Source organism: Zootoca vivipara, chromosome 12, assembly GCF_965207765.1.
Source record: "Zootoca vivipara chromosome 12, rZooViv2.hap1.1, whole genome shotgun sequence".
Classification (NCBI taxonomy): Eukaryota; Metazoa; Chordata; class Lepidosauria; order Squamata; family Lacertidae; genus Zootoca; species Zootoca vivipara.
The window spans coordinates 5,402,098-5,426,730 of NC_142595.1; the positions used below are offsets into that span (position 1 = coordinate 5,402,098).

The following is a 24,633-nucleotide window of genomic DNA, read 5'->3' on the forward strand; positions in this document are numbered from 1 at the left end:
GAGGGCACTAGGAGAAGGGGACGACAGAGGACGAGATGGTTGGATAGTGTTCTCGAAGCTACGAACATGAGTTTGACCAAACTGCGGGAGGCAGTGGAAGACAGGAGTGCCTGGCGTGCTATGGTCCATCGGGTCACGAAGAGTCGGACACGACTAAACGACTAAACAACAACAATTTTAGGGAGCAGGCTAGCAGGCGGGGCCATTACTTACATCAGAGGAGCCTACACAACACAAAACACTGTTGCTGTAAGATAAAGGTAAAGGGACCCCTGACTGTTAGGGTCCAGTCACGATTGACTCTGGGGTTGCAGCGCTTCTCTCGCTTTACTGGCCGTGGGAGCCGGCATACAGCTTCCAGGACATGTGGCCAGTATGACAAAGCCTCTTCTGGCGAACCAGAGCAGTGCATGGAAACAGTGTTTACCTTCCCACCGGAGTGGTACCTATTTATCTACTTGCACTTCATGCTTTTGAACTGCTAGGTTGGCAGGAGCAGGGACCAAGCAACAGGAGCTCACCCCTTCACGGGGATTCGAACTGCCAAACTTCTGATTGGCAAGCCCTAGGCTCTGTGGTTTAACCCACAGCACCACCCGCTGTATTTAGGTTTTATTTTATTTGTTTTCTATCTTTTATTTTGGAAATGTACATCCAGTGTTTTTTTCCCCTTTAATTTTTTTGTGGGCCCCCAAGAGAGTGGGGCCCTAGGCTATAGCTTGTTTAGCTTATACATACATCCGGCACTGGTTGCCAGTCACTGGCTAGGAGTGCCACCACTATGACTTCGCAGCTCCTAGGGAGCAGTTGGAAGCTACGTCCATTCTCAGAGAGCATTGCAAGGCAGCATCTGAGATGGGCCCTTCTGAACTCAGCCATTGCTTTGCAAAGGTGGGATTGGCGACTGCCGCACAGATGTCTTCCTTGCAACTATGCCTTTGCCATAACTTGATGCTATTCATATTTTTTTTATTTAATACCCTTCCATAACTCACATACCAGTGTGCAATCCAAAAAGTCAAAATACCTAACACAAAAATAAAATGACAAAAACCCATTAAGAAAACTGCTTATTAGCAGTTTCCAGGCAAAGCAGCACCCTGCTGGAGTGACAGAGACAAAACATGCAAGTTAAAACAAGACAAAGAAGGAAGTTATTGTTATGGCTGAACTGAAACTGCTAAATGTTTTCCATGAACACTTTCTGAAAGTGCTGAGAATTACATCCCTGTTTCAATTATTTTTTGGCCCTCCCTCTAAACGTGTTTGCTTGCTCATTTAAATTGGCCTCACTTTTGGTAACATTATAACATAGCTAAATTGGATTGGCTAAGCCGTAGTACCATGGTATCATCCTTTCAGTACTTGATTCCTAATTGGGTGGGATCCCCCAATGTGACCAATACAGGAATTTGCAAGAGGCAACTCTGGGGGGTGGGGGGTTGCTGCATGACACATAAAATCAAAAAAAGTGTAGCTCTTTTTCTAGAATCAACAGTGGAATAAAAGGCTCACTGCTGGCCATGTGATTTGAACTTTGATACAGCCATCTGTTAAAATGTAATCAAAGGACCACATGTAACTGTACTCTCTGAAATCGAGGGTGGTCCCTTTTCCCTTCTAGGATGTTACCTAGAAGCTCCAATTCCAGGAAAAGAAATCAAGATGGGCCATTTCAGAAGGGCTTATCAAATTCTTGCTTTGGAGTCTCAAGATTGCTGCCACTGTAATTAGTGGGTGCATTTTTACAGATATTTGTAAGTGAAAGCAGATGTGGGGTTTTCCTGATCTACCGGTATTTCATCAAGGCATTCGCAATATCCCAAGTTTGGAATGAAAGGGTTAGCTGGGGAGAAAGGAGGAACTGCAGCCCCTTTCTCTAAAAACAAAATAAGCTAGGTGATCATTGCCACTATTTTAAAACACTTTGGCTTGTGGATGTGCATACAAATACTCAGTTACGCAAGACGTGACAGCTTTTGCCCCACTGGCAGCCGAGCAATGCAAGTATGATTTCAAGGATTTCTGCGCATTGAATTCGAATCCGTTACATCCCACGTGGATAGACATTATGTAAGGGGGAATAAAACCCGATATCCCGTAAACCTTGTTTCTGACACAAAATTACAAATGCAATATCATTGTGCGACTGCTGTCAAGCTAGGTCTGAGCTAAAAAAGGTTGTGAAATGTTTACCAGACGACAAAGGCTTTATCCCTTTATCACTGGCTTTTCAAGGTGGGACTGTCGAACGGGGCCAAAACCATTTCCTAGCTCCAAAGGCCATAAAGAAGAATGAGGGAGCTGCTTCTGCAGAGAATCTCTTCCCTGCTCATCATTTTATAAGAGACTCCCCAGCTTAAAAGAGGCGCGAATCCTTCTACTCTCTAGGCAAATGGCAGGCGGTGAGCGGTGGGCAAGGATTGTACTGTTTCCTTTAAATTGCCCCCCCCCAAAAAAACCCAACCTTGCAAATACACCATTTAAACAAGGCAACTGGCAGAGGCAAAAGGGAAATGGTTATAATCCCAATAGCCTTATACTAAGCTAGACTATATGTCCATCTAGCACAGTATTGTTGGCACAAACTGGCAGCAGCTCTCCTGGGTTTCAGACAGAGGATTAAACCTAGGACCTTCTGCATAAAAGGAGTTGCCCTACAACTCTTCCCCAAAGACAATCCCTCCCATGCTTTGATAAATGACAAATGACAACTAAGCGAGGCAACACACTTCTGACTGGTTGGATCACCCTTGGGATCAGTCCAGAAAGCAAAACCCTCATTCTCGCTCAGCAACATTTGTTCTCGCCGATGATGCCACTGCACTAATTACATGGTTCCTGATTGACTTGGGTTAGAGGCGGATTTAGGGGAAAACGACTGGTTCAGTCACACTGGGCATAGGGAGTGGGTGGCTCTGTGGGCTAAACCACTGAGCCTCTTGGGCTTATCAATTGGAAGGTCGGCAGTTCGAATCCACACGATGGGGTGAGCTCCCGTTGATCTGTCCCAGCTTCTGCCAACCTAGCATGTCCAGGAGTTCTTTACCTATATATATATTTACTTAGAGCCTCGGGGGCACCACAACAATGATGTAGATGATGTAGAATGCACAGGGTTTGCACAGGGCAACGCTGAAATTTTAGATCCCAAAGTTAGGTCCCAGGAAGGGAATGATAAGGGGAAATGGAAAGATTAGGGTTAATAATGGTACCGAAGTAGTAGCAGATGGGGCAGACAATGGCTACAAACAACTTAGAAAAAGGGCTAAGGCCAAGAAAGTTTCAGGAACCATTTCATCCCTCACACAAACGCAACAGAACCTCCAGTGTTTTGCAACACTTGGGACCATGTGCAACCCTACAATACCCTGGTTAATTTCAAGATGGCGCTACATGTTACGGATGGCATAGTGATATCACTGAAAACAGTGTTTGCACACAGACTTTCCCCTTTGTCCCCAGAAATGCATCTCTCCTGGCGATGTAGAAATCCATTTACAGGCTGACAGGGTCGCTTCCTTTTCTTTTGCTTAATAAGTCACAGTCACAAAGGTGGAGCTGTAAATGTGCCAATATCTCTCTACAACCGGCAACATAAGATTGCACTGCACTTAGAACAGGCATCCCCAAACTTCGACCCTCCAGATGTTTTGGACTACAATTCCCATCATCCCTGACCACTGGTCCTGTTAGCTAGGGATCATGGGAATTGTAGGCCAAAACATCTGGAGGGCCGCAGTTTGGGGATGCCTGACTTAGAACTTGTCCGGTAGGATCCCCCTAACATAATAAGGCTAAAATAATAATAATAATAATAATAATAATAATAATAATAATAATAATAATAATAATAATAATACCTTTATTGTCATTGTACAACCTGTGTACAATGAAATTAAACGAGCCTCCCGCCCTCCCCCCCAAACACTCAATCTCTTATCAAACAACACACCACCTCACAAGTCAATTTCGCTATGTTATTTTCCGTTCAACAGCCTAACAGCCCATGGATAGAAGTTATTTTTTAGCCTGTTGGTATGGCTGATTCTACTTCTATATCTCCTGCCTGAGGGTAGAAGATTAAAGAGGTGCTGGCCGGGGTGTGAGTCACCCCTGAGAATTTTTCTCGCTCTCCTAAGGCAACGATCCCTTGCGATGTCATCTAGCGGACTCAAGGGACAGCCCATGATATCATGTGCTGTATTCACCACCCTCTGTAGAGACTTTCTGTCCATGGCTGTCAAGCCAACGTAACAAACTGTGATACAATTTGAGAGGACACTTTCTATTGTGGACCGGTAGAAGGAGTTCATCAGTCGTTGTTTAACTTTATTCTTTCGCAAGACCCTGAGGAAATGGAGTCTCTGTTGGGCCTTTCTGACCACCTGAGTTATGTTGATATAACATTTATAAACACAAAGATTCTTTTTTGGGGTGGGGAGTAGGGGTGGGGTAGGTTGCAGAGAAAGGAGACCAGCCTTGTAGTGCAACAGCTGGTACGAGCTGTTTCTGAATTCGCACTGTGAAGGGATCAGCCTTTACTCTCCTCGACTGCTTGTGTATATAATGGGAATGTACGGCTTGCTTATATGGCTAGTTGAGGAGTGCCTAGTTAGTTTGAAACTCTAGCATGTGCCCTGAGTCTAATATGACATCAAGCCATAGGCGTCTGCCACTGCTGATGTGTCCAACAGCACGTCTCTCTGAGGGTGGGAAATTTGAAAGCTCTAAGCCAGGCATCCCCAAACTGCGGCCCTCCAGATGTTTTGGCCTACAACTCCCATGATCGCTAGCTAACAGGACCAGTGGCTGGGGAAGATGGGAATTGTAGTCCAAAACATCTGGAGGGCTGAAGTCTGGGAATGCCTGCTCTAAGCTTCCCAAGGGGAGGAGCACAACTGACAGGTGACATTTAAACACACAGACAGTTAGGAGGTGAGCAGATCAAGGGTATCTTACATGATAAAGAAGATTTGGGGTTTCAAGGTTTCAAGAAACAAAGGCTGACTTGTGAGCTTAGGTAAATTTAGGGACTGAATAGATATCGGCAAGTGGATATGTTTAACCGATTTTACTTTGCTTTTCCCCCCCGAAGGAAATATCTGAGGTTTTTTTTTGTTATATTGGACATCTCATTTCTTTCTAACATTTACATTTCCAACTGTTTCGAGGGCTTTTGGGGTTGTTTTTACTTCTTTAGTCAAGTGGTGCATACATTTTATGAAAGTGAAATACACTCTTTTTTTCATTCTAGTAAATGCAGTTCTTGTTTCATAATCCTTTTGTGGTCTCAGGTTATTCTAAACACTTCCATGCTTGGAGCTGCCTAAGGAGGTTTCTGGGAGATCCCAGGGAGCTTTGGGAGGCTGTTTGTTAAGCGGCAGCTTGGTAAATAGTCTCTCATCTGGTGGCGAGGGAGGGACCACTGTGGCCTGGTCTCCCTTCGAATTGACCCATGGAACGAATTAATTTAGTCTAGCGAGGCACCACTGTAATCCAATCCAAGCCACTGCCTAGTGCAGGAAAGCCAAACCTAGACCAGCCTGGATCCATTGCTGAACTCTTCTAGGAATGTAAGTCTATAAACCACTTTGGAACCAGATTTGGTCAAGGCAAGCATATGGACATTTTAACTTATTTCAATCAATTAATCTATTTTATGTTCATGCTGTTTTCTTACCAACCTCTCAATTTTGGCCTCTTCGGGTGGCGATGCAGCATGACGAGAACTGGGTGTTGTAGGTGTACTTAATCCAGAATGAGGTAATGTGGAAGAACAGGAGTTGTTGCTGTAGCCACTGTACCTGAAGTTGACAGAAGTACAGAGAAGAGTAAGCCATTGGGGACTTATCATCATGTGCGAACCAGGCAAGGGTGTGTTGCATGAGAAAACTGAAACTCAATCCAAAGCGCGTGCACACACATCACACACACACTCAAACACAAGCAGCACCATTACTATAAAACCTACTTATGTATAGCTATTCCCCCTCTCCACACACACAAGTGGGTAAGATCATGCACAAGTATCTGCAGAACAGCGCTAGCACCTATTTTCCTGTTCCACATATATTATATCAATTCAGACCTTATGGGTAAGAAATCTTATAAATAAATGGATACATTGATTGGGCTCTCTCAAGAACTCACAAAAGCCACCGACGTGCATAAAATCTGCACATACTTTGCCACGTGCAATTTTATGCCATCTTTTGAAGGTCAGGGTGAAAGGCCCAAAAATAAAACGGGGCGCACACATGTAACAAGATGTCTAACAGACAGAACGTCAGCAGGTGAAGCTTTCCACATAATTGCCCTTCCCTATAAGAGACGTGCTCTGCCACACAGCTGTTAAAGGCACAAAACCCCAGTGCTGACACAATGTAAGCCAAACCACACAAAGTTAGAGTAAAACAAACACCCACAAAACATTTGTGCAACTAGATACATTTATAAATTAAAAACTATTTAAATTGAAGATCTGGAACCATATACAGTCATACCTCGGTTTATGTACGCCTCGGTTTGAGTACTTTCAGTTTAAGTACTCCGTGGACCCGTCTGGAACAGATTAATCCACTTTCCATTACTTTCAATGGGAAAGTTTGCTTCAGGTTAAGTACGCTTCAGGTTAAGCACAGACTTCCAGAACCAATTACACTCATACTTCGGGTTAAGTACGCTTCAGGTTGAGTACTCCGCGGACCCGTCTGGAACGGATTAATCCACTTTCCATTACTTTCAATGGGAAAGTTCGCTTCAGGTTAAGTACACTTCAGGTTAAGTACAGACTTCCAGAAGCAATTACACTCATACTTTGGGTTAAGTACGCTTCAGGTTGAGTACTCCGCGGACCTGTCTGGAACGGATTAATCCACTTTCCATTACTTTCAATGGGAAAGTTCGCTTCAGGTTAAGTACACTTCAGGTTAAGTACAGACTTCCGGAACCAATTGTGTACTTAAACCGAGGTACCACTGTAGATGTAATGTAGCATTCACTGGGAAAAAGTGATGGTATTAAAAAGATACAAAATTAGGAAAACTAATATTCCCACCACCTTCCATGCTTTGATTGCTACATTCCTATCCCAGTAATTTAAAAAACCACAGCACAACACACTAAAACCAGTTTGCCAACACTGATAAAAGAAAATAACAACAAAAATACTCTGAGCACAATGGCAATGTCCCCACCACCACGACCGTAACTCCAAGGTTTAAACCATTCTTAATCCGGCCTGATTATTGCATGTTTACTTAGAACCATAAGTCTCACACATTCAATTCAAATTACTCCCAGGCAGGGATGGGGGTGAAATTCTTTGGGGGCGAAATTTGATTCATTTCACATGTAATGACAAATGTACCTAATTCACACTTTCGAAGCAATACTCAAACTGAAACACAGCCATAATTTAAAATTTTGCAATGCAGTTTAATAAATAATAATAATAATAATAATAATAATAATAAAATAACACACACAAAAATGCATACACTGCAGCAAGGTGTGTATAAAAATGAATATACAGTAAAAAATAACACACAAACATTTGGTGTTGGGGGGAAATTGCTTTATAATAATGTGTGTATTGGGAAAAATTGCAAACAAAAATGTGTATCTGAATGATGATGAATCTTCACGAGGACTTAAAAACAAATATCCTAAACTGATGTGTAAATGTGGAGAACTGAACTTAAGGGCATAAAAAGAAAAACAAAAAACTGAGAGAAATCAGAATTGTCAGATTCACTGAAACCTACTCCTATGCTGGTGTGCATTGAGGAACTATACCAGGGGTCAGCAAACTTTTTCAGCAGGGCGCCGGTCCACTGTCCCTCAGACCTTGTGGGGGGCCGGACCATATTTTGAAAAAAATAAAATAAAAAATGAACGAATTCCTATGCCCCACAAATAACCCAGAGATGCAATTTAAATAAAAGGACACATTCTTCTCATGTAAAAACACACTGATTCCCAGACCGTCCACGGGCCGGATTTAGAAGGCAATTGGGCTGGATCCAGCCCCTGGGCCTTAGTTTGCCTACCCATGAAATATACTAACACCACAATATCATGCATGCATTCTGCCAAAGTGGAATAAAAATACTATCTATCAGATTACATGTTTTAAAGGTATACCTCAAATCACAACCAAATGATCTCTAAGCAACTTACATGCTAACAATCTTATACATGCTTAAAAGGTAAAGGTAAAGGTAAAGGGACCCCTGACCATTAGGTCCAGTCGTGACCGACTCTGGGGTTGCACGCTCATCTCGCATTATTGGCCGAGGGAGCCGGCGTATAGCTTCCAGGTCATGTGGCCAGCATGACAAAGCCACTTCTGGCAAACCAGAGCAGCACATGGAAATGCCGTTTACCTTTCCGCTGTAGCGGTTCCTATTTATCTACTTGCATTTTTGACGTGCTTTCGAACTGCTAGGTTGGCAGGAGCTGGGACCAAGCAACGGGAGCTCACCCCGTCACACCCCGTGGGTCCTTTAACATCCACCCACACAAATGGTATAATGGTATTTTTGGTGGGGGGGGGAAATAACTTTTAGGGTTTATCTGATTTCAGTTGAACTCACCACACAGAAGATGCATCCTGCTTGATAGGAAGGGCAGAGGGTGATGAGGGGGAAATAGTAGAACTTTGAACTACAGATATCCCAGTGATTGGAAAATAAGACTGATTTTAGGAAAGAAAAATGTGCACTTAAGGGCAGGAGAAAACGGCAGGTCTTGTGATCTCGGGGATTCCCTGTTGCCTGGTGTCCAGAGAACTCACTTGTCACCTCTAGGCTAAAACAGGCCGGGTCATCTAATAGAAATCACTTAGAGGTTTGCTGGCACATTTTGTGTTGCATCTTCTATTCCATGAGGCCTAGCAACTTGCCTCTTTTAAAAAGAAAAGAAAAGAAAGACTGTACAACGCCCCTTCTGGCTATGGGCCAGCTACATCAGTACCTTGCTATTGGTGTCCATGAATTCAATGCTTAAGATATTGGGGGGAATAAAGCATGGCGTTAACTATGTGGTCTTGCCTGATATTATTTTTTATTGGACCAGCAAGGTCCTTTCAGGACTACAGTGGTACCTCTGGTTACGAACTTAATTTTTTCCAGAGGTCCGTTCTTAAGCTGGAACATTTCTTATCCCGAGGTGCGCTTTCGCTAATGGGGCCTCCCACTGCGCGCGTGCCTCTGGCGCATGATTTCCGTTTGCATCCTGGGGCAAAGTTCGCAATCGGGAGCAGCTACTTCCGGGTTAGCGGAGTTTGTAACCTGAAGCGTTTATAACCAGAGGTACCACTGTATATGACAGTGTTCTGGTATAAGGAATCAAAATGCTGAAGCTCAGGAAAGGAAAGGAAAGGAAGACATTAAATTCAGTAGCATCCCATAACAAGGAAGGAATACTGTATGAAGAAGAATCACCCACCTAAGAGAAGACAAAGAGTGGAAATTAAAAGGATCGAAGGAGTCAGAAAATTTGTTCACAGGCAGGTTTTCAGAAGGACTGCAGGAGAAAGGAGAAACAATTACTACAGATGTGTTTGACAAGGAAAAAAGAACACACACTAAACAGCTATGAAATATGTATGGAAGAAGTGCAGTTTGCTCACTTAGTCGTACCTTGGTTAACATTGCTATGGCATACAGAAAAAAGGAGAACATAATTCTAATACATGGTTCAGATATCAAGCGTATGGTCCGCAGGAGGTTACACAGGAATGACGACAAAATAAGGAATAAACCATGAACAATTGCACCGAGAGGCTCTCTAGACTAGATTTTTCCACTATTTTGGGAGAAATGGTACAAAAAGAATCTCAGCATGTGAGGAACTGCTTTTCTAGACAGAGCCAAAGAGCTCTTGGTAAGGGAAGGCTGAGAAAGGAGAGCTTGAGTGAACCTACAAATATAAATATAACATGACCTCATATCAACTGATCTCAAATCCTTCCTTTTGTCCCATCGCTCCAGATGTACTGTAGATTATATTGTGAGTCTATGGGAGAGAACTGAACTTTTATTTTAGTTTTTTGATAGTGCCAAAATTTTGAGGTTCATAGTCGTTATTATTATTAGCAATAATGAATAATTACAGATGTTCACCCAGTGAGTATACTAAAACGTGTATTATTATTTTTAAAAAAGTGTGTATGTGTATCACAATACCGAAGCATGAAGATGGGGCCTACATGTGTTGAGCTGAATGTGTGTAGGGTCCAATGCAAACATATGAACTTTGAACAGGGGTAGGTATGCTAAGGGGGGCACACTTGGCTGGTTTGTTTCCAATCCCCCACTGTGCACAGGATCTGAAATGTCTACTTGGGACAAAGTTTGGAGGTAAAATGGGCAAAATAATGACAGGAGAAGTCCAAGTAAGAAACCACCCAAAATGATGTACTGTCATGATAACCATTCATATAGAATACTGATGTCCATCAGGTCGACCACGATCGACAGGGTGAGTGATCTCAGTCGGTCACGCGACCCTTACCAATTGCAGGATTAAAAGCAATGTATAATGAATGTTTCCTCCCCCCACCCCCCTTGCTCTGTCCCAACATTGCGTCTAAAGGGCGTTCTTTTATAGTTTGCTTCCGACATTAGTTGGCTTTATTGTTTTATGCACCTGTTAGTGTCGTAGTTAATTCTTGGCTCCCCCCCCCCCCGCCAAAAAAGCTGGACAACTTTTGCCCCCCCCAAGCTCAACAACTCTGCCATGCCCCTAAAAATAGCTCAGCAACCCCCCGAAAAGCTCAACAACTTCTGCCTTTCTCCCCTTCCCACACATCCTCTTCCTCCCTCCAATGACAATGACAATGGGTAGATCACTGCCAGTTTTTTTAATACTGGGAGTAGATAGCAGTCTCTTGGGAGTTGGACGTGCCTGATATAGAATATTTCTTGCACATAACATTCCAATTATCTCACAGACTATTTTATGAAACTCTTGAGAAGTGCTACCTGTGTTCCCTAACCCCTTCTGTTTCCTTCTCTTTAACAGCTGCTGGAGGTGCTTCAAGATCGTAGGAGAACAGATGGAAGGGACTGTGTGGGACGTAAGGTAATTTATCGACAGTTGGGGATGCCTTTGTCGTGACAGATGATGAATTCTGGGAAGAGTTGATGGATACAGATGAGGGTGATGAATGGAGAGAACAAGGGCGTGAAGCGAATGGATCAGGCACAGGGAATGATGAGCTCCTGGGTGAATTCTCTGCCCTAAAGCCCACGGGGAGCCTCTCGTCCTGAGAAAATACACCTGGGGTGGCTGAAGTCTCAGAACTCTGTGAACTATGTCCAACCTCCTGTCCTTCTGGAAGCCTTCTGGGAAAGGAAAGGAAGGGAGGAAAGGCAGAACAGGAGAGGAGAGAAAATGGCATTAATGGAAGCATTTCCATAGATAGGTTAATGGTGAAACAAAAAAAAGGAGAAGTTTAGATGCCTTGTATGCTTCTAAACTTCCCCGAGAGGGTAAGGAAGGTGGAGAGGCCTCTTGGGATCTCTTCCCAAGGTGTCTTCAGATTTCTCTGAAAAGCAGCAGAGGAACAGCTCACAATTGCCAAATGGCGCCCTGCAATACCGCTACAAGGAATTTCTGGGGCATCTCAGCCTCTTCTCTGCAGAATGAAGACCAGATTAAGAGAGAGAATTTCAGAATGAGGGAATTTGCTATATGCCTCTCAGAACAGGTATCCAAAAGCTCCAGATGTTTCATGGGGGCGTGCTGAAATGACGCCTCTAATATCATGCTGTAACAATTTTACCTGTTCAGAAGATAATTTACTATAATAGGATCGAAGACTAAGGAATATTAAAAGATAACTTTTTGCTCAGCCAATCAGGAAACAATGTTTGGTTGATTTTAAGGCGTCTGTTTTAAATGTTACCAAATAGCAGAGTGAAATATTTGACAAATTTATTTGACATATTTATGAGTGTGGGAGGTGTCATATGCCAGTAGCAAACTCTTGGACAATTAAAGGGAAATGTTAGGTGGTGGGGAACCACACAATAAAGCATTCCATGTGAATTTTATAATATAAATAGTTTATGCTATATTAAAAGATGGAATTAATGTTGTGTTAGATGAAACAAAGTAATGCTCAAGGAAAACATAAAGAAAGAAAGATGAATGTACCAAATAAAAGATTTAAAGGGGTGCATATCATTGATAACAGACCCTGTATTATCTCCAGTTTCAATTAAAATACTTTATATCCCTAAACAATTTAATATAAATTATCCATATATTGAATTAATCATCATTTGCTTTGTGTTCTAGTATGAAAGTAAACCACAAAATGGTTTTCGGCCCAGCCACCCACCCCCCGAAGGGAAGAAGGGGAGAGAAGGGGGGGAAAATAAAGATCAATATCTGGAGCAACCAACAGGAACAAGGGAGTGAGGCTCAACACCAGGAACACTGGATGGGTGGGGAGGGAGCAAAGGTCAACAATCAAGAACAAGAGTATGGGTGAAGATCTACATTGGGAACAAGGTAGGGAACCAAATCAACCTTACTTGATGGTTGAACTGGGAATCAAATGTTTTTGAGGAGGGAAAGGGGCCCACTCTGATTCACACACGTTTAAAAGTCTAGCTACTCTGCAAGCAGGTAAATGGAGCATGAGGCTTTGGCCTATAACCGAAAAGGATAACCGATGGGGGAAATTAAACGGATTGACCTTTGCAGGTCTGGGAGATCTTTGACTGGGTATCCAAACCAGTGCCGTCTCTGGCCAGCAATATTAACGGTGAGCTTCGACTTTCAGCTGAGCTATGCTTGAGCAAGAGTCTTCTTGAGTCTCCTCCAGTTCTGACTTGCTCTTTGATCTTTACTAGCTAGCCCTAGCTGAGTAGGGTCATTTGCAGCTACTGGCTCGCATCTAGCAAATAATGAAATGTCTACGCAGAAGAAAGCCACATTGAGGTCAGCGAGCCTTACTCCCAGTATGTGGGGATATAGTGTTTTATCTAGGCGGCCAGGGCTCCTCTGGATGACAAGATCTTTTTGCACCAGGTGAGTGAGGACCACTTGCTTTTTAAAATTATCCCATATATACAGAACTCCCTGTGTGCCTTTTGGACTGTACCTTTAGGTTTCCCCCTCTGTGTCAAATAACGGGGGTCAAATAAGTGTTGTTTACTTGTTAGAAGCGGACACGGAGCAATGGATTCAAACTTCAAGAAAGAAGATTCCACCTAAACATTAGGAAGAACTTCCTGACAGTAAGAGCTGTTCGGCAGTGGAATTTGCTGCCAAGGAGTGTGGTGGAGTCTCCTTCTTTGGAAGTCTTTAAGCAGAGGCTTGACAGGAATATGTCAAGAATGCTTTGATGGTGTTTCCTGCTTGGCAGGGGGTTGGACTGGATGGCCCTTGTGGTCTCTTCCAACTCTATGATTCTATGATTCTATAATACATGGAAGATGGATCTCCCTTGGGAGGTTCTGGGCTCTCCCCTTCCTTGGAGGTTTCTAAGCAGAGGTTGGATGGCCATCTGTCATGGATGCTTTAGCTGAGTTTCCTACATTGCAGGGGGGTCGCAGTAGAAATATGGCCCTTGGGGTCCCTTCCAGCTCCAGGATTCTATGTTTTTCTGCTTCAACAATATTTCATTATGTTCCTTTCATTTTATGCAATTGTATTTTGTATACATTATAAAAAGATAAATAAAGCATGTTCTATTTACAAAGAGAACATTTAAATAGCTACCTTCCTACTGGTAGGAGGGGGCGGTATGGGCGTAGCCAGGATTTTTATCAGGGGGACAGCCTTTTGTTGGGGGGGGGGCAAAACCTCAGATTTGTATTGAATTGTACTTATTGAGGGGGGGCAGCTACGCCCATGGGGGGCACAGGAAGGATGCTAAACTAAATATTTAAGAAGAGAGAATATTATGCTTCTGGGTTCAATCATACATTTAAGAAGGACAGAGCAAAAATTCTGAAGGGCTGTTATCAGCTATTAAAGTTAGTGAGATGTTTAGTTCAGGCACTCTTCAAGGTGTTAGGAAGGGCACCACCCTAGTACCTGGTTTTGACCTGCCTAGAGGACTCTTCCTCCCCCTCCTCCTCTGAATTAGGTTCTGTGACTGGTTGCTCCTCTTCCTCCTCCTCCTCTTCCTCCTCTCTAGGACCAAAGCAATGGAAAGAGGCATGCAGATGGACAGAGACACATAATATAGAAGAGAAAAATGAGATGAGCAGATACCTTCAGCAGAACCAAATAAAACCAGGAGACAAGTAAAGGAAAAGGATAGAAATAATTAAAGCACCAATACATTGACTTACTGTACTGAAATATTTGTTCAATATTGCTGGATGCACTCCTGATTCCACTGAAGTAAACATGGGCTACATCTGCCTCTGTGTTGCTAGCGCTCTCTCTCTCTCTCTCTCTCTCTCCCTCCCCCCAGTGGTACCTCTACTTACGAATAACTCTACTTATGAATGTTTCTACTTACGGAGCTCCGTCCGCCATCTTGGATGCGGTTTAGATAGGATTTTTTCGACTTACGAATTTTTTTCTCCCAATGCATTCCTACGGGGTTCGACTTACAATTTTTTTCGGCTTACGAATGTGCGTTTGGAACGCATTAAATTCGTAAGTAGAGGTACCACTGTATATAATATTTATGAGAGCTGATTATTAGGCACTTTCTGTTTTACTTAGTTCCCTATTTTTCAATATTTTAAGATCAGATCTGTTTCTCCTTTGCGCTGCACTTGGAAAAAACCGTCTCCTTCAACTCCTTGCAGGTGAACAAACATAAAGTGGAAAATGTTCCATCAAAAAGGAAGGTTTTATAAGTCGTAAGTAGGTATCATTTTTATTTCCTTCCAAGTTCGCCTGCTTCTGCCGTCAATTTATTACTGAAGTTCCTCTTGCCCAGTCTAAATGCTGCAGCCCATGGTTTTATTGCCTAGGCTTGGAAAAGCAGGCAATTTGACCCCATGCTGATCAAAAAGCTTTGAACACAATCTTCCCCCTCCCTTGGGCACGAAGCCTGTGTACATGTGACTCTGCACGCATGGAGGAAATCCCTCACAGCCTCTCTGTGAATTCTCAGCTACTTACTGGGAGCATGGAGTGGAGCGGCAGGCTTCGGGATAGAAGCATGTGAGGTGCAAGAGGACCTCTTGTCCAGCCACCTTGAAAATATTTGATTGAGAGGCAAGAAATAGATAAATGGGCAGCATTACAAAGGTAGTGGACTCAGTGAACTCAGGGGCAGCTGCATAGAAGAGAGGAGAAGGCTCAACAGAAGCTTAGCCAAGAGTACCAGGCCACTGGAGCCTCAGATCCTAATAATCTCTGAGATTAAGGAGGAATAACTTGGAAGACTTGCAGGAATAGCTGGTTAGTGGCAGAGTCATTTGCTTCGTAGCTGAGCTGGGATTTGAATGGAAGTCTGACTGGCCCAAGTCCAATATCATAGCAATTAGTCATCACACTGCTCTGGAGATCATCTATGTATACTTCCTAATAATGTAGTATTTAAGGCAGGCTTCCTCAACCTCGGCCCATGGATGTTTTGAGACTACAATTCCCATCATCCCCGACCACTGGTCCTGCTAGCTAGGGACCATGTGTCACGGTCTGGTTGGTGGGAGGTAGCAGTTCCGACTCAGGACATCAGGACCAGAGGCAAGATGGCAGAGTGGAAGCAGGAACAGGAGTTCAGGTTGCGTGGGGCTGCGGTCAAGCAGCAGGAAGTCGCAGGGTCGAAGAACCGAAGGTCGGGAAGCAGGGTGTCACAAAGGCGAAGGTCTGAAGGTTGAGGAGCAAGGAGTCACAAAGGCAAAGGTCAAGGAGCAAGGCGTCGGCAAGGCGAAGGTCCAAGGGTCGAGGAGCAAGGTGAAGAATCAAGGAACAGGAAGCCAGATGCAACAAGGCAGGGATAGCGTTGCTGTGTCAAAGAGCTGAAGGAAAATGCTGAGCTTTTATCCCTCCCAGCTCCTGCCACCAGGTGCAGTGAGGTATCAAGTGGCCTCACCTGAGTGGCCACTCCTTGCTTCTCCAGCACAAGCTGAAGCAGGCCCCAGTCCTGCAAAGCACTACAGGCCCCAGAGCCTGACTCCTGCCCATACTCCTGACATCATGGGAGTTGTAGGCCAAAAACATCTGGAGGGCTGAGGTGGAGGAAGCCTGATTTAAGGAGTTCTCATTCACAGTCAGATTCACATACACTAGACTTAGATCCAACCACAGTGAGAGCTGATCTGAATGCTACATTATTGCTTTTTGTACGTTATTAAGTGAGCAAAGAGGCACACAAGTGGTTCCTGTATTGGCTGTCATTAAGAGACAATATCTGAATTCGCCTTCAGAAAGGCCAAGTCTCTGTATAGCTTCCATCTCACTGAAATGAACAATCAAAGCTAATAGCAGCTGCAGGGCCCATATACCTCCGGGTATAGGGCAGTATTTAAATTTAATAATTAATAAAAACAATAAATAATTTTCATTGGGACTGTAGTGGGGGAGGAAAAGGTTAAAGCCCCCTCTCGCTGTCCACAACAAAAACCACCCCCTCTGCATCTGCTAATAATTGTGAACAACAAAAGCAGCAAATTTAGTGTCACATCCAGTTTGGCCCGTAATGATATTACACCACACAGAGATGTTATGCCTGTCACATTCATTTTAAAGAGAAGCATCTTTACTCCTCCGATCATACTCGGAAACCTGGAAAAAAGACTCTGTTGTCACTACAGGTCCTCTGCAAAGAAAAGAAAAATTAGATGAATACACTGTGTGGATTCAAAAACTCATGCTTGGCAGCTCGGGAGATGCGCAAGACTTTGCACAGTTTCTCACACCCTCATTGGCCAAGGCCATGTATCCACAGCATGAAGAATCACTGCTGAGAGTTTTGAGAGAACGCACGCCATGGCGCATCTGCTTCGGCACAAGCGGACCCCTTCATCTGCCCCAGCTGCAACAAAACATGTCTCTCCCATATCGGTCTCCACAGCCACAGCAGGCGCTGTAAGTCTCAAACAGGATGACTTCACCCACAAAAGCACATTCCTCCAGTGTCTCCTGAGAGAGACAGATGCCAGCAGCAGCAGCAGCAACAGCAACAACAACAACAACAACATTGGGAAAGACAGAGATAGTTTGATACCTATAGAAGCAACAATCTTGATGCGGCCACAAAGCCTAAATGAAGAGATAATGAAGAAAACTATCCAGTGTGTGCCGGAGAGTAGCTGCTTCCCTTAAAACCTAAGCAGGTGTCGAGAGACAAAACTCCTAAAATGAATTTACAGCTTTGTTAATAATATGAAAGCTGTTTCTATGTAACACTATTTTCCATCTGCCAAGGAAGGGGACAGACTTGGAAAACAGCTGCAAAGCTGGGTGGGGGGGCAGGGGGGGCCTTTTCTTCCCAGGTGCAATCAGACACCTGAAAAGCATGCAGGGGAGCCTCATTTGAATGCACACTGCAGGCTCCCACATCCCATCATTGCGGGACAAGAATGAAACAGAAAGGTACAAAGCAGGGAGAAACAAGGAGCATTTCCTGCACTCACTTCTCACTGAGGCTTTCGACGCCCTGCCCATGGCTACCCCCAAGGCTTGCTTGAGGAGAGGGGCTCGGAGGGGCAGATAATGTCTTCTTCTCGCTCTGCACAGAATGCCTCCGGCTCCTCCTCCGTTCCAGCCCCCTTCGTTCATTGCAGCCAAAGCTGGATCTTCTTCGATCTCTGCGGCCACTGGGAGGGGGCTCCCCATTGTTATCGCCATCCTCATGCCTCAGGGTCATCTGAAAGAATTAAGAATTAAAAGGAATGCCGTGGGCGGCACAATGGCAAATGCCGTCCCCAGTCCTATACTAATTCATGTGTGCCTCACTCGCTGGGTCGTTTGGAGCTACCTGGCCTCGCAAAGCACTTCTGTGCAATCTGTTTGTTCGCTTATGTGCAGTTCAGAAGATGTGCCTTCTGCTCCCATCGCTGCTGGAAATATCAGAGACCACATGGAAACAAGAGACAGATGCTGGAATACCCACAGGTACTGGAATGTCCAGCCAGGGTGAAGAACATACCTACCAAGTTGCTGTCAGAGAAATAAGGGACTGGGCCGGAAATAGCAGACCGGAAGTAGCGCTGCCGCCATTTTGGAACTGGGCGGAGCATGCTCAGAAGTGACTTTTGATGCTGCGTTTTTTTCAGCTAGGAACAGCTGGAAAAATGGGGATTTCCTGGGGAAAACGGGAGACTTGACAGCTATGGTGAAGAGGTCAGTGTCTGTGAACAAGAGGGCTTTATTTTCCCTTACCAACTGAGATGTGAGAGGGATACCCTGCAACTCCCATTTCCCAGCCATCTACCCCAATTCAATATACCAGGGACCTTTTCTTCCTCAGATGGCAGTTCAGTCCTAGTCACTCCCCTCTCAGATGGGCTGGATTGTGCCTGCCAGAATGGGAGGGTGGTCAAAAAGTACCACTTCCCCAAGGGAGTGGAGAAGGCATCTCTGTTGGGTCTTTCAGAACTTTTTTCTGTTATGAATGCTTACAAACCTAAGATCTCCAGCATTTCAAAGGCAGAGAATGTAGCTTAATGTTTTCCAGAGGAGGATTTATTACTAAATAGGTAAATACTAAATAATTACTACTTTCTAACTAAATAAAGTAAAGTAATTTCAGATGCATTAACAGAGAGGTGTTCTTTCATAGTGCATAGCACTCAGTTAACAAAGTATGAAAGGGTTTTTTTCAGTACTGAGAAGCTCATACAGTGGTCACTCGACTTACAAAGTACTCGACTTACGAAATTTACGAAATTTTGAGTTACGAATGAAAAAAAAATATGGCCGCACAGTTACGTTTTTTTCGACATCCGAAAGGAAAACCGTTGCGGTTTAGAGGGTTTTTTCTCGACTTACGAATTTTTCCGTTCCCAATGCATTCCTATAGGAAACCGCTTTTTTCGACTTACAAATTTTTCGACCTACGAATGTGCATTCAGAACGGATTAAATTCGTAAGTCGAGGGACCACTGTATTCTGTCTTTCCCATTCATATTCTATCCTTCACATAAGTATTCTACTACAGTATTGATCACTTTACATGAAGATGTAAAGTAATCAATAGCTTAGGGAAGTTTAGGAATTTTTTAAATTTTTGATGCTTTATTGTGTTTTGAATATTCTGTTGTGAGCCGCCCAGAGTGGCTGGGTATAAATAATAAATGATGATAAATAATAAATGATGCTACACAAGCTCAATAATTAATCCAATCTAAACTCATGAAACTCATGAAAATGGGCTCGAAGGGCCATCAAGATGGAGAATAATCGCAGGTGCAGCACTCTTGAGCTGAGCCTTTTTTGAATACTGGACGCTTTTACATTGGATGTGAAATTATCAGCATTAAAATAGTTTAATTGCCTACAAGAGCACATTCAAAGGGACCATAAACATATTCATATTTTCTTCCATTTTTTTTAACCATGAATTATTATTATATGATGTGTGTTTTACTATTAAATACCCTACACCGTCACTGTGTAGCATAACCAGATGTTTGACTTTTCAAATAAAAGTAACGAGACTAATATTACCCTGGTCACATCCCCCCTCCCCCGAGTTGCAAGATGCAGAGAGCAGGGCATGTTCTGTTACCTCATAAATGTTGAACTGCTCTATTAAGTCCAAGTCTGCTCCTTTCTTATTCAAATGTCTCTGGGAGATGCCTTCTATCCCCAGTTCTTCCAGACAGTCAACAACATCGTAGAAGGAATCCTGGTCCGGCAAGCCAGACAGTGTCTGAAAGTCAAAAGGCAAAGCATTTCAGGCTTCTTTCTCCAAAACAAATTACACATATGTCAACCGCGCTGATCAGAAAGAAAGATTCAATACTTGGCGACAGAAACATTAACAAATTGTCACAGACAACAAGGACATGATCCAGACAAAGGCACAGGTTCTTGAATACCACTGATTTCTGGCAGAGAACTTTAGAATATGCAATTCTCCAACTGAAAATCAAAAGGGCTTTAAACTGTTTAACTTTGACTGCATTATTCTTCAAGTAACAATTTATCACTAGGCTTCAGTCCTACACATAACTAGGTAAGCGGTACTGATTTTCTTATGAGAGGGCATGGATGGGTTAGGCTCTAAGACTGCTATTCTAGGCACACTTTGTAAGAGTAAGTTTCACTTAAACTTGATGAAACTGCCTTTCTTGTATGTACCCTTAGGACTGATCTGCAGAAGTCTCTGACTTCTGAAAGAGCTGAGAATGACAAGATATAAGGTACAGGGAAGGGGGGGCAAAGAGGTATTTATATTTTATAAATATAAAAACCTTATTCCTGATTACGATTCTGCTTCTATGGCTTTGGGGGAGATATTATTGGATTCACCGTTGAATGAGGTTTACCCCAAGGGGGGAGGGGTTGCCAGGCATCATCTGTATTCAAGTTCATAGGCAGATTTTGTGTGTGTTACATGGCACTTTTAGAAAGTAGAATAACAAAGTCCCTTTATTTTCCCCACAAGGATGCTCGGTAGAAAGAGTCCCTATGACCTCTTGGTGGATCTCAGATGACACCATATATGGTGGTAGGGAGGAGGGCCAGAGAGTGTTGCCTCAAGTTACAAAAAGCAGGGAAAGTCCTTGGCTTCAGTAGTCAGCCTTGGGTTTCTGGTAGCAATTCCACAGAGGAAGTTTATTGTGTGTGCGTTTCATCAAAACTGTAACTGGCACAGCTTGAGTCCAGTTGAACTAGGATGGGGAGAGAGCTGGGACTCGTGTGTCAACACTGGAGCCAGATGTGTTCAGAAGGAGAAAATGTATTCCACCTGTTCCAGTCTCCCCGCATTCCTCCTTGCCTCTCTCCTCGTTCTATCCTCCATGGTTTGCCATCCTGGGCCCAAAGGCACCGAGGAGATCGTGACATCAGCCTACATGAGGTACTCAGTATCAGGAAGGTGTCATGACCCTTGGGGACGAGGCCACGGATTAAGAGTAGGAGAGGAAATTGTCTTCAAGAGCAGCCCCAAGTGTACATAGTACACCAGAAGTGCTTGGACAAAATGAACCTACTGTGGTCGAGAGCCAGTGTGGTGTAGTGGTTAAGAGTGGTAGACTTGTAATCTGGGGAACCGGGTTCACGTCTCCGCTCCTCCACATGCAGCTGCTGGGTGACCTTGGGCTAGTCACACTTCTCTGAAGTCTCTCAGCCCCACCCACCTCACAGGGTGTCTGTTGTGGGGGGGAGGAGGGGAAAGGAGATTGTTAGCCGCTTTGAGACTCCTTCGGGTAGTGATAAAGCGAGATATCAAATCGCCCTCTTCTGGGTCGCCCTCTTCTGACTTGGGTCGCCCTCTTCTGATATTGGGTCGCCCTCTTCTGACTTGGAAGATTGTTTCTCCTACCCCCTAGCAGAACCAGTTTTCCTAACTCAGTTGAAGTTGACTGCTAAAGAAGGCAGGGCTTCTCTCACAGAAAGCAAACTACTGGGATAGAGCTATAGCTCTCATTTAAAGCTCAATCTGAAGGTGACGGCCACTGAAAGAACATCTGGATTTATGGTGCGTCCAGCCTGAGGCCTGCAGGGAACTGTCCAGGGTCCTTACCGCTGTAACCTTGCTGCTGAGGCCATTGCTCGAAACAGAACAGAAGCAAACATTCAGCACAACACTTAGAGGTAGTTTCAGCTGGTTCTTCGCATAATGAAGGTAAAGGTAAAGGGACCCCTGACCATTAGGTCCAGTCATGACCGACTCTGGGGTTGCGGCGCTCATCTTGCATTATTGGCCAAGGGAGCTTCCAGGTCATGTGGCCAGCATGACAAAGCTGCTTCTGGCGAACCAGAGCAGCACACGGAAATGCTGTTTATCTTCCCACCGGAGCGGTACCTATTTATCTACTTGCACTTTGATGTGCTTTCGAACTGCTAAGTTGGCAGGAGCTGGGACTGAGCAACGGGAGCTCACCCCGTCGTGGGGATTCGAACTGCTGACCTTCTGATCGGCAAGCCCTAGGCTCTGTGGTTTAACCCACAGCGCCACCCGCGTCCCACTCTTCGCATAATACCATGTGTCTAATCAACTCTCTCCTGATCATCCATGCTAAAAGGCAGCTCAAGTATATCTGAAGCTGTGTTAGGCACAGTACATGAAACTATCTCAAATGAAGTCACAGTACATGGTGTGAGGTAACCAGCATCCTTCTATGATGTCACTGATACGGCTGTGAGAGGTGACCCCACCAAGAAACTTAAAGGCACAAAGTACATGGCTCTCCTGGCACCATTACATCAAATAAACCCATAGCCTTAAACAGACAAGTTTCAGCAACACTCAACTGTTATGCAAAGCCCTGAGGTATCAGTACATTTTTCATCCTAAATGTATACTGTCTTTCCCAGGAAATAGTGGAAGGTCGGGTGTTCTTTTAATTTTTTTAAAATAAAAAAATACATTTTCTTATTTGATATCATTCAACAATTAACAGCTGTTAGCTAAGTTTTTTCTCACAAGCATATACATCATATTTACATTTGTGGCTTTTTTGCAGTGGAACAACTATTTATTATTGTTTTTAAGCCTTTTAAATTGTCTTTTAATTGGAATGTTAGGGACATTTTAAAAGCATGTTTTCAAACATCAGGGTCAGCTGCCATAGGAAGTTTTGCGCTATACGTCCAAATACATAAATCCAAATTTAAAACAAACCTTGTTCACTAAAGTCATTGCGTAAACTAGAAGTTCTGTGTCAACCCCATCCTTTTCTTCCAGGATCTCCATAACATTGGACCATAGCTTGAGACCTAAAAGGGGAACAAAAACCTATTAGGCAAGAAGATCAAAGCATATCACACAACTGGGGTCCCACGATGCAGAGGTAGATGCCAAATGAATGGTTCAGTGCAGATGTGAATAATACTGTAGTACAAATAAGGATTGAGCATTTGACACAGTTCAACGCTTTGCATTTGGTATGTGGAAACAAATCCTACTGAGCATGACTGATGTTAGTGGGTCAACATAGCAGGTGGAAAGGGATCCACCAGTGAAATCCCCCTGGCCTCTGCTTCTCCTTCTCCCCATTGCTCCTTGCATGCTCACTCACCTGCCTTCCCCTTGCGGTGCAAAGGAGACAAGTGAGAACTGACAAGGGTGAGGAGAGGAAGCAGGCAGTCTATCTCCCCCCTCCGTCAACTGCAGTGGTGATTGGACCCAATCCATACTGCCACAGAGAGGAAGAGGCAGGTAATGTTTCCGAGCACAGTTCAAAGTGTTGGTGCTGACCTTTAAAGCCCTAAATGGCCTCGGTCCAGTATACCTGAAGGAGCATCTCCACCCCCATCGTTCTACCCGGACACTGAGGTCCAGTACCGAGGGCCTTCTGACGGTTCCCTCGTTGCGAGAAGCCAAGTTGCAGGAAACCAGGCAGAGGGCCTTCTCGGTAGTGGCGCCTGTCCTGTGGAACGCCCTCCCATCAGATGTCAAAGAGAAAAACAGCTACCAGATTTTTAGAAGACATCTGAAGGCAGCCCTGTTTAGGGAGGCTTTTAATGTTTAATGGTTTTATTTAATTTTTCTGTTGTAACAAAATAAAAAAATTCCTTCAGTAGCACCTTAAAGACCAACTAAGTTTATATTTTGGTATGAGCTTTCGTGTGCATGCACACTTCTTCAGATACTTCTTCGTATCTGAAGAAGTGTGCATGCACACGAAAGCTCATACCAAAATATAAACTTAGTTGGTCTTTAAGGTGCTACTGAAGGAATTTTTTTATTTTGCTTCGACTCAGACCAACACGGCTACCTACCTGTTTCTGTTGTAAGCCGCCCAGAGTGGCTGGGGAAACCCAGCCAGATGGGCGGTGTATAAATAAATAAAATAAAATAAAATAAAATAAAATAAAATAAAATAAAATAAAATAAAATAAAATATAATATAATATAATATAATATAATAATAATTATGGGGGAGCAGAAGCCAAAGTAGCTGTGTGGCCATTTGCTTTTTCCTTAAGTGGGGAGCAGGGAGGGTGGTCTGGAGGAGAAGATCCCCCTGGGCGAATAGAGCCCACCAAGCATGTCCACTATTACCTAAAATCAGCCCTGTTACCAACTTAGGTGGGGAGCAGGGACTATATTATGCCTGTGTTCTGGTTTGCGAACATTTTTCGGAAGCTGAACATCCGAAACAGCTTCCGCTTGAGTGCAGGAAGCTCCTGCAGCCAATAGGAAGCCACGCCTTGGCTTTTGAACAGTTTTGAGAGTCAAATAGGGTCCTGGAACGGATTAAGGTTCTCAGGTACCAATGTACAGACAAAAACAATCTAGGGGACTGTGGCGAGGATTTTGTGGCGAGCTTACCCAGTAAAGGCCCCCAGACGTTTCACGGTCTATTGACCCAGTACCTCCCTCTCCTATATTCTTCCTTTGCTGCCACCAACCAGTAAGTCTGCGTACTGGTACACATATATTGGATTCCAGTCAGGTGAAAGGTAAACCAAACAATTAAGTTTATTTAGGTGATGATCTTACAAGCATATAAATTCTTCACGGTTTCTCAGGTACTTTTGCTTAAACTTAACCTTTAGTACTAGTTCCCCCCTTTTCCTCCC

General features: G+C 43.9%; 1 protein-coding gene across 21 annotated transcripts in view; it reads right to left on the minus strand.

Annotated features, from left to right (window-relative positions):
* The window catches only part of FHOD3 (formin homology 2 domain containing 3), a 315,286-nt gene that overhangs the window by 75,559 nt on the left and 215,094 nt on the right, over nucleotides 1-24,633 (minus strand). For 6 of the 21 annotated variants that reach the window (XM_088655944.1, XM_060282209.2, XM_060282212.2 and 3 more), the window contains exons 8-14: nucleotides 22,730-22,824; nucleotides 19,667-19,810; nucleotides 17,571-17,803; nucleotides 14,062-14,160; nucleotides 10,992-11,354; nucleotides 9,454-9,531; nucleotides 5,688-5,807 (exon numbers count right to left, since the gene is read on the minus strand). In XM_088655944.1, the coding sequence (XP_088512070.1) occupies nucleotides 5,688-5,807; nucleotides 9,454-9,531; nucleotides 10,992-11,354; nucleotides 14,062-14,160; nucleotides 17,571-17,803; nucleotides 19,667-19,810; nucleotides 22,730-22,824 (1,132 nt within the window). The remainder of the gene's footprint in view (nucleotides 1-5,687; nucleotides 5,808-9,453; nucleotides 9,532-10,991; nucleotides 11,355-14,061; nucleotides 14,161-17,570; nucleotides 17,804-19,666; nucleotides 19,811-22,729; nucleotides 22,825-24,633) is intronic. The other 15 variants (XM_088655950.1, XM_060282217.2, XM_088655949.1 and 12 more) reach the window with 5 other exon arrangements.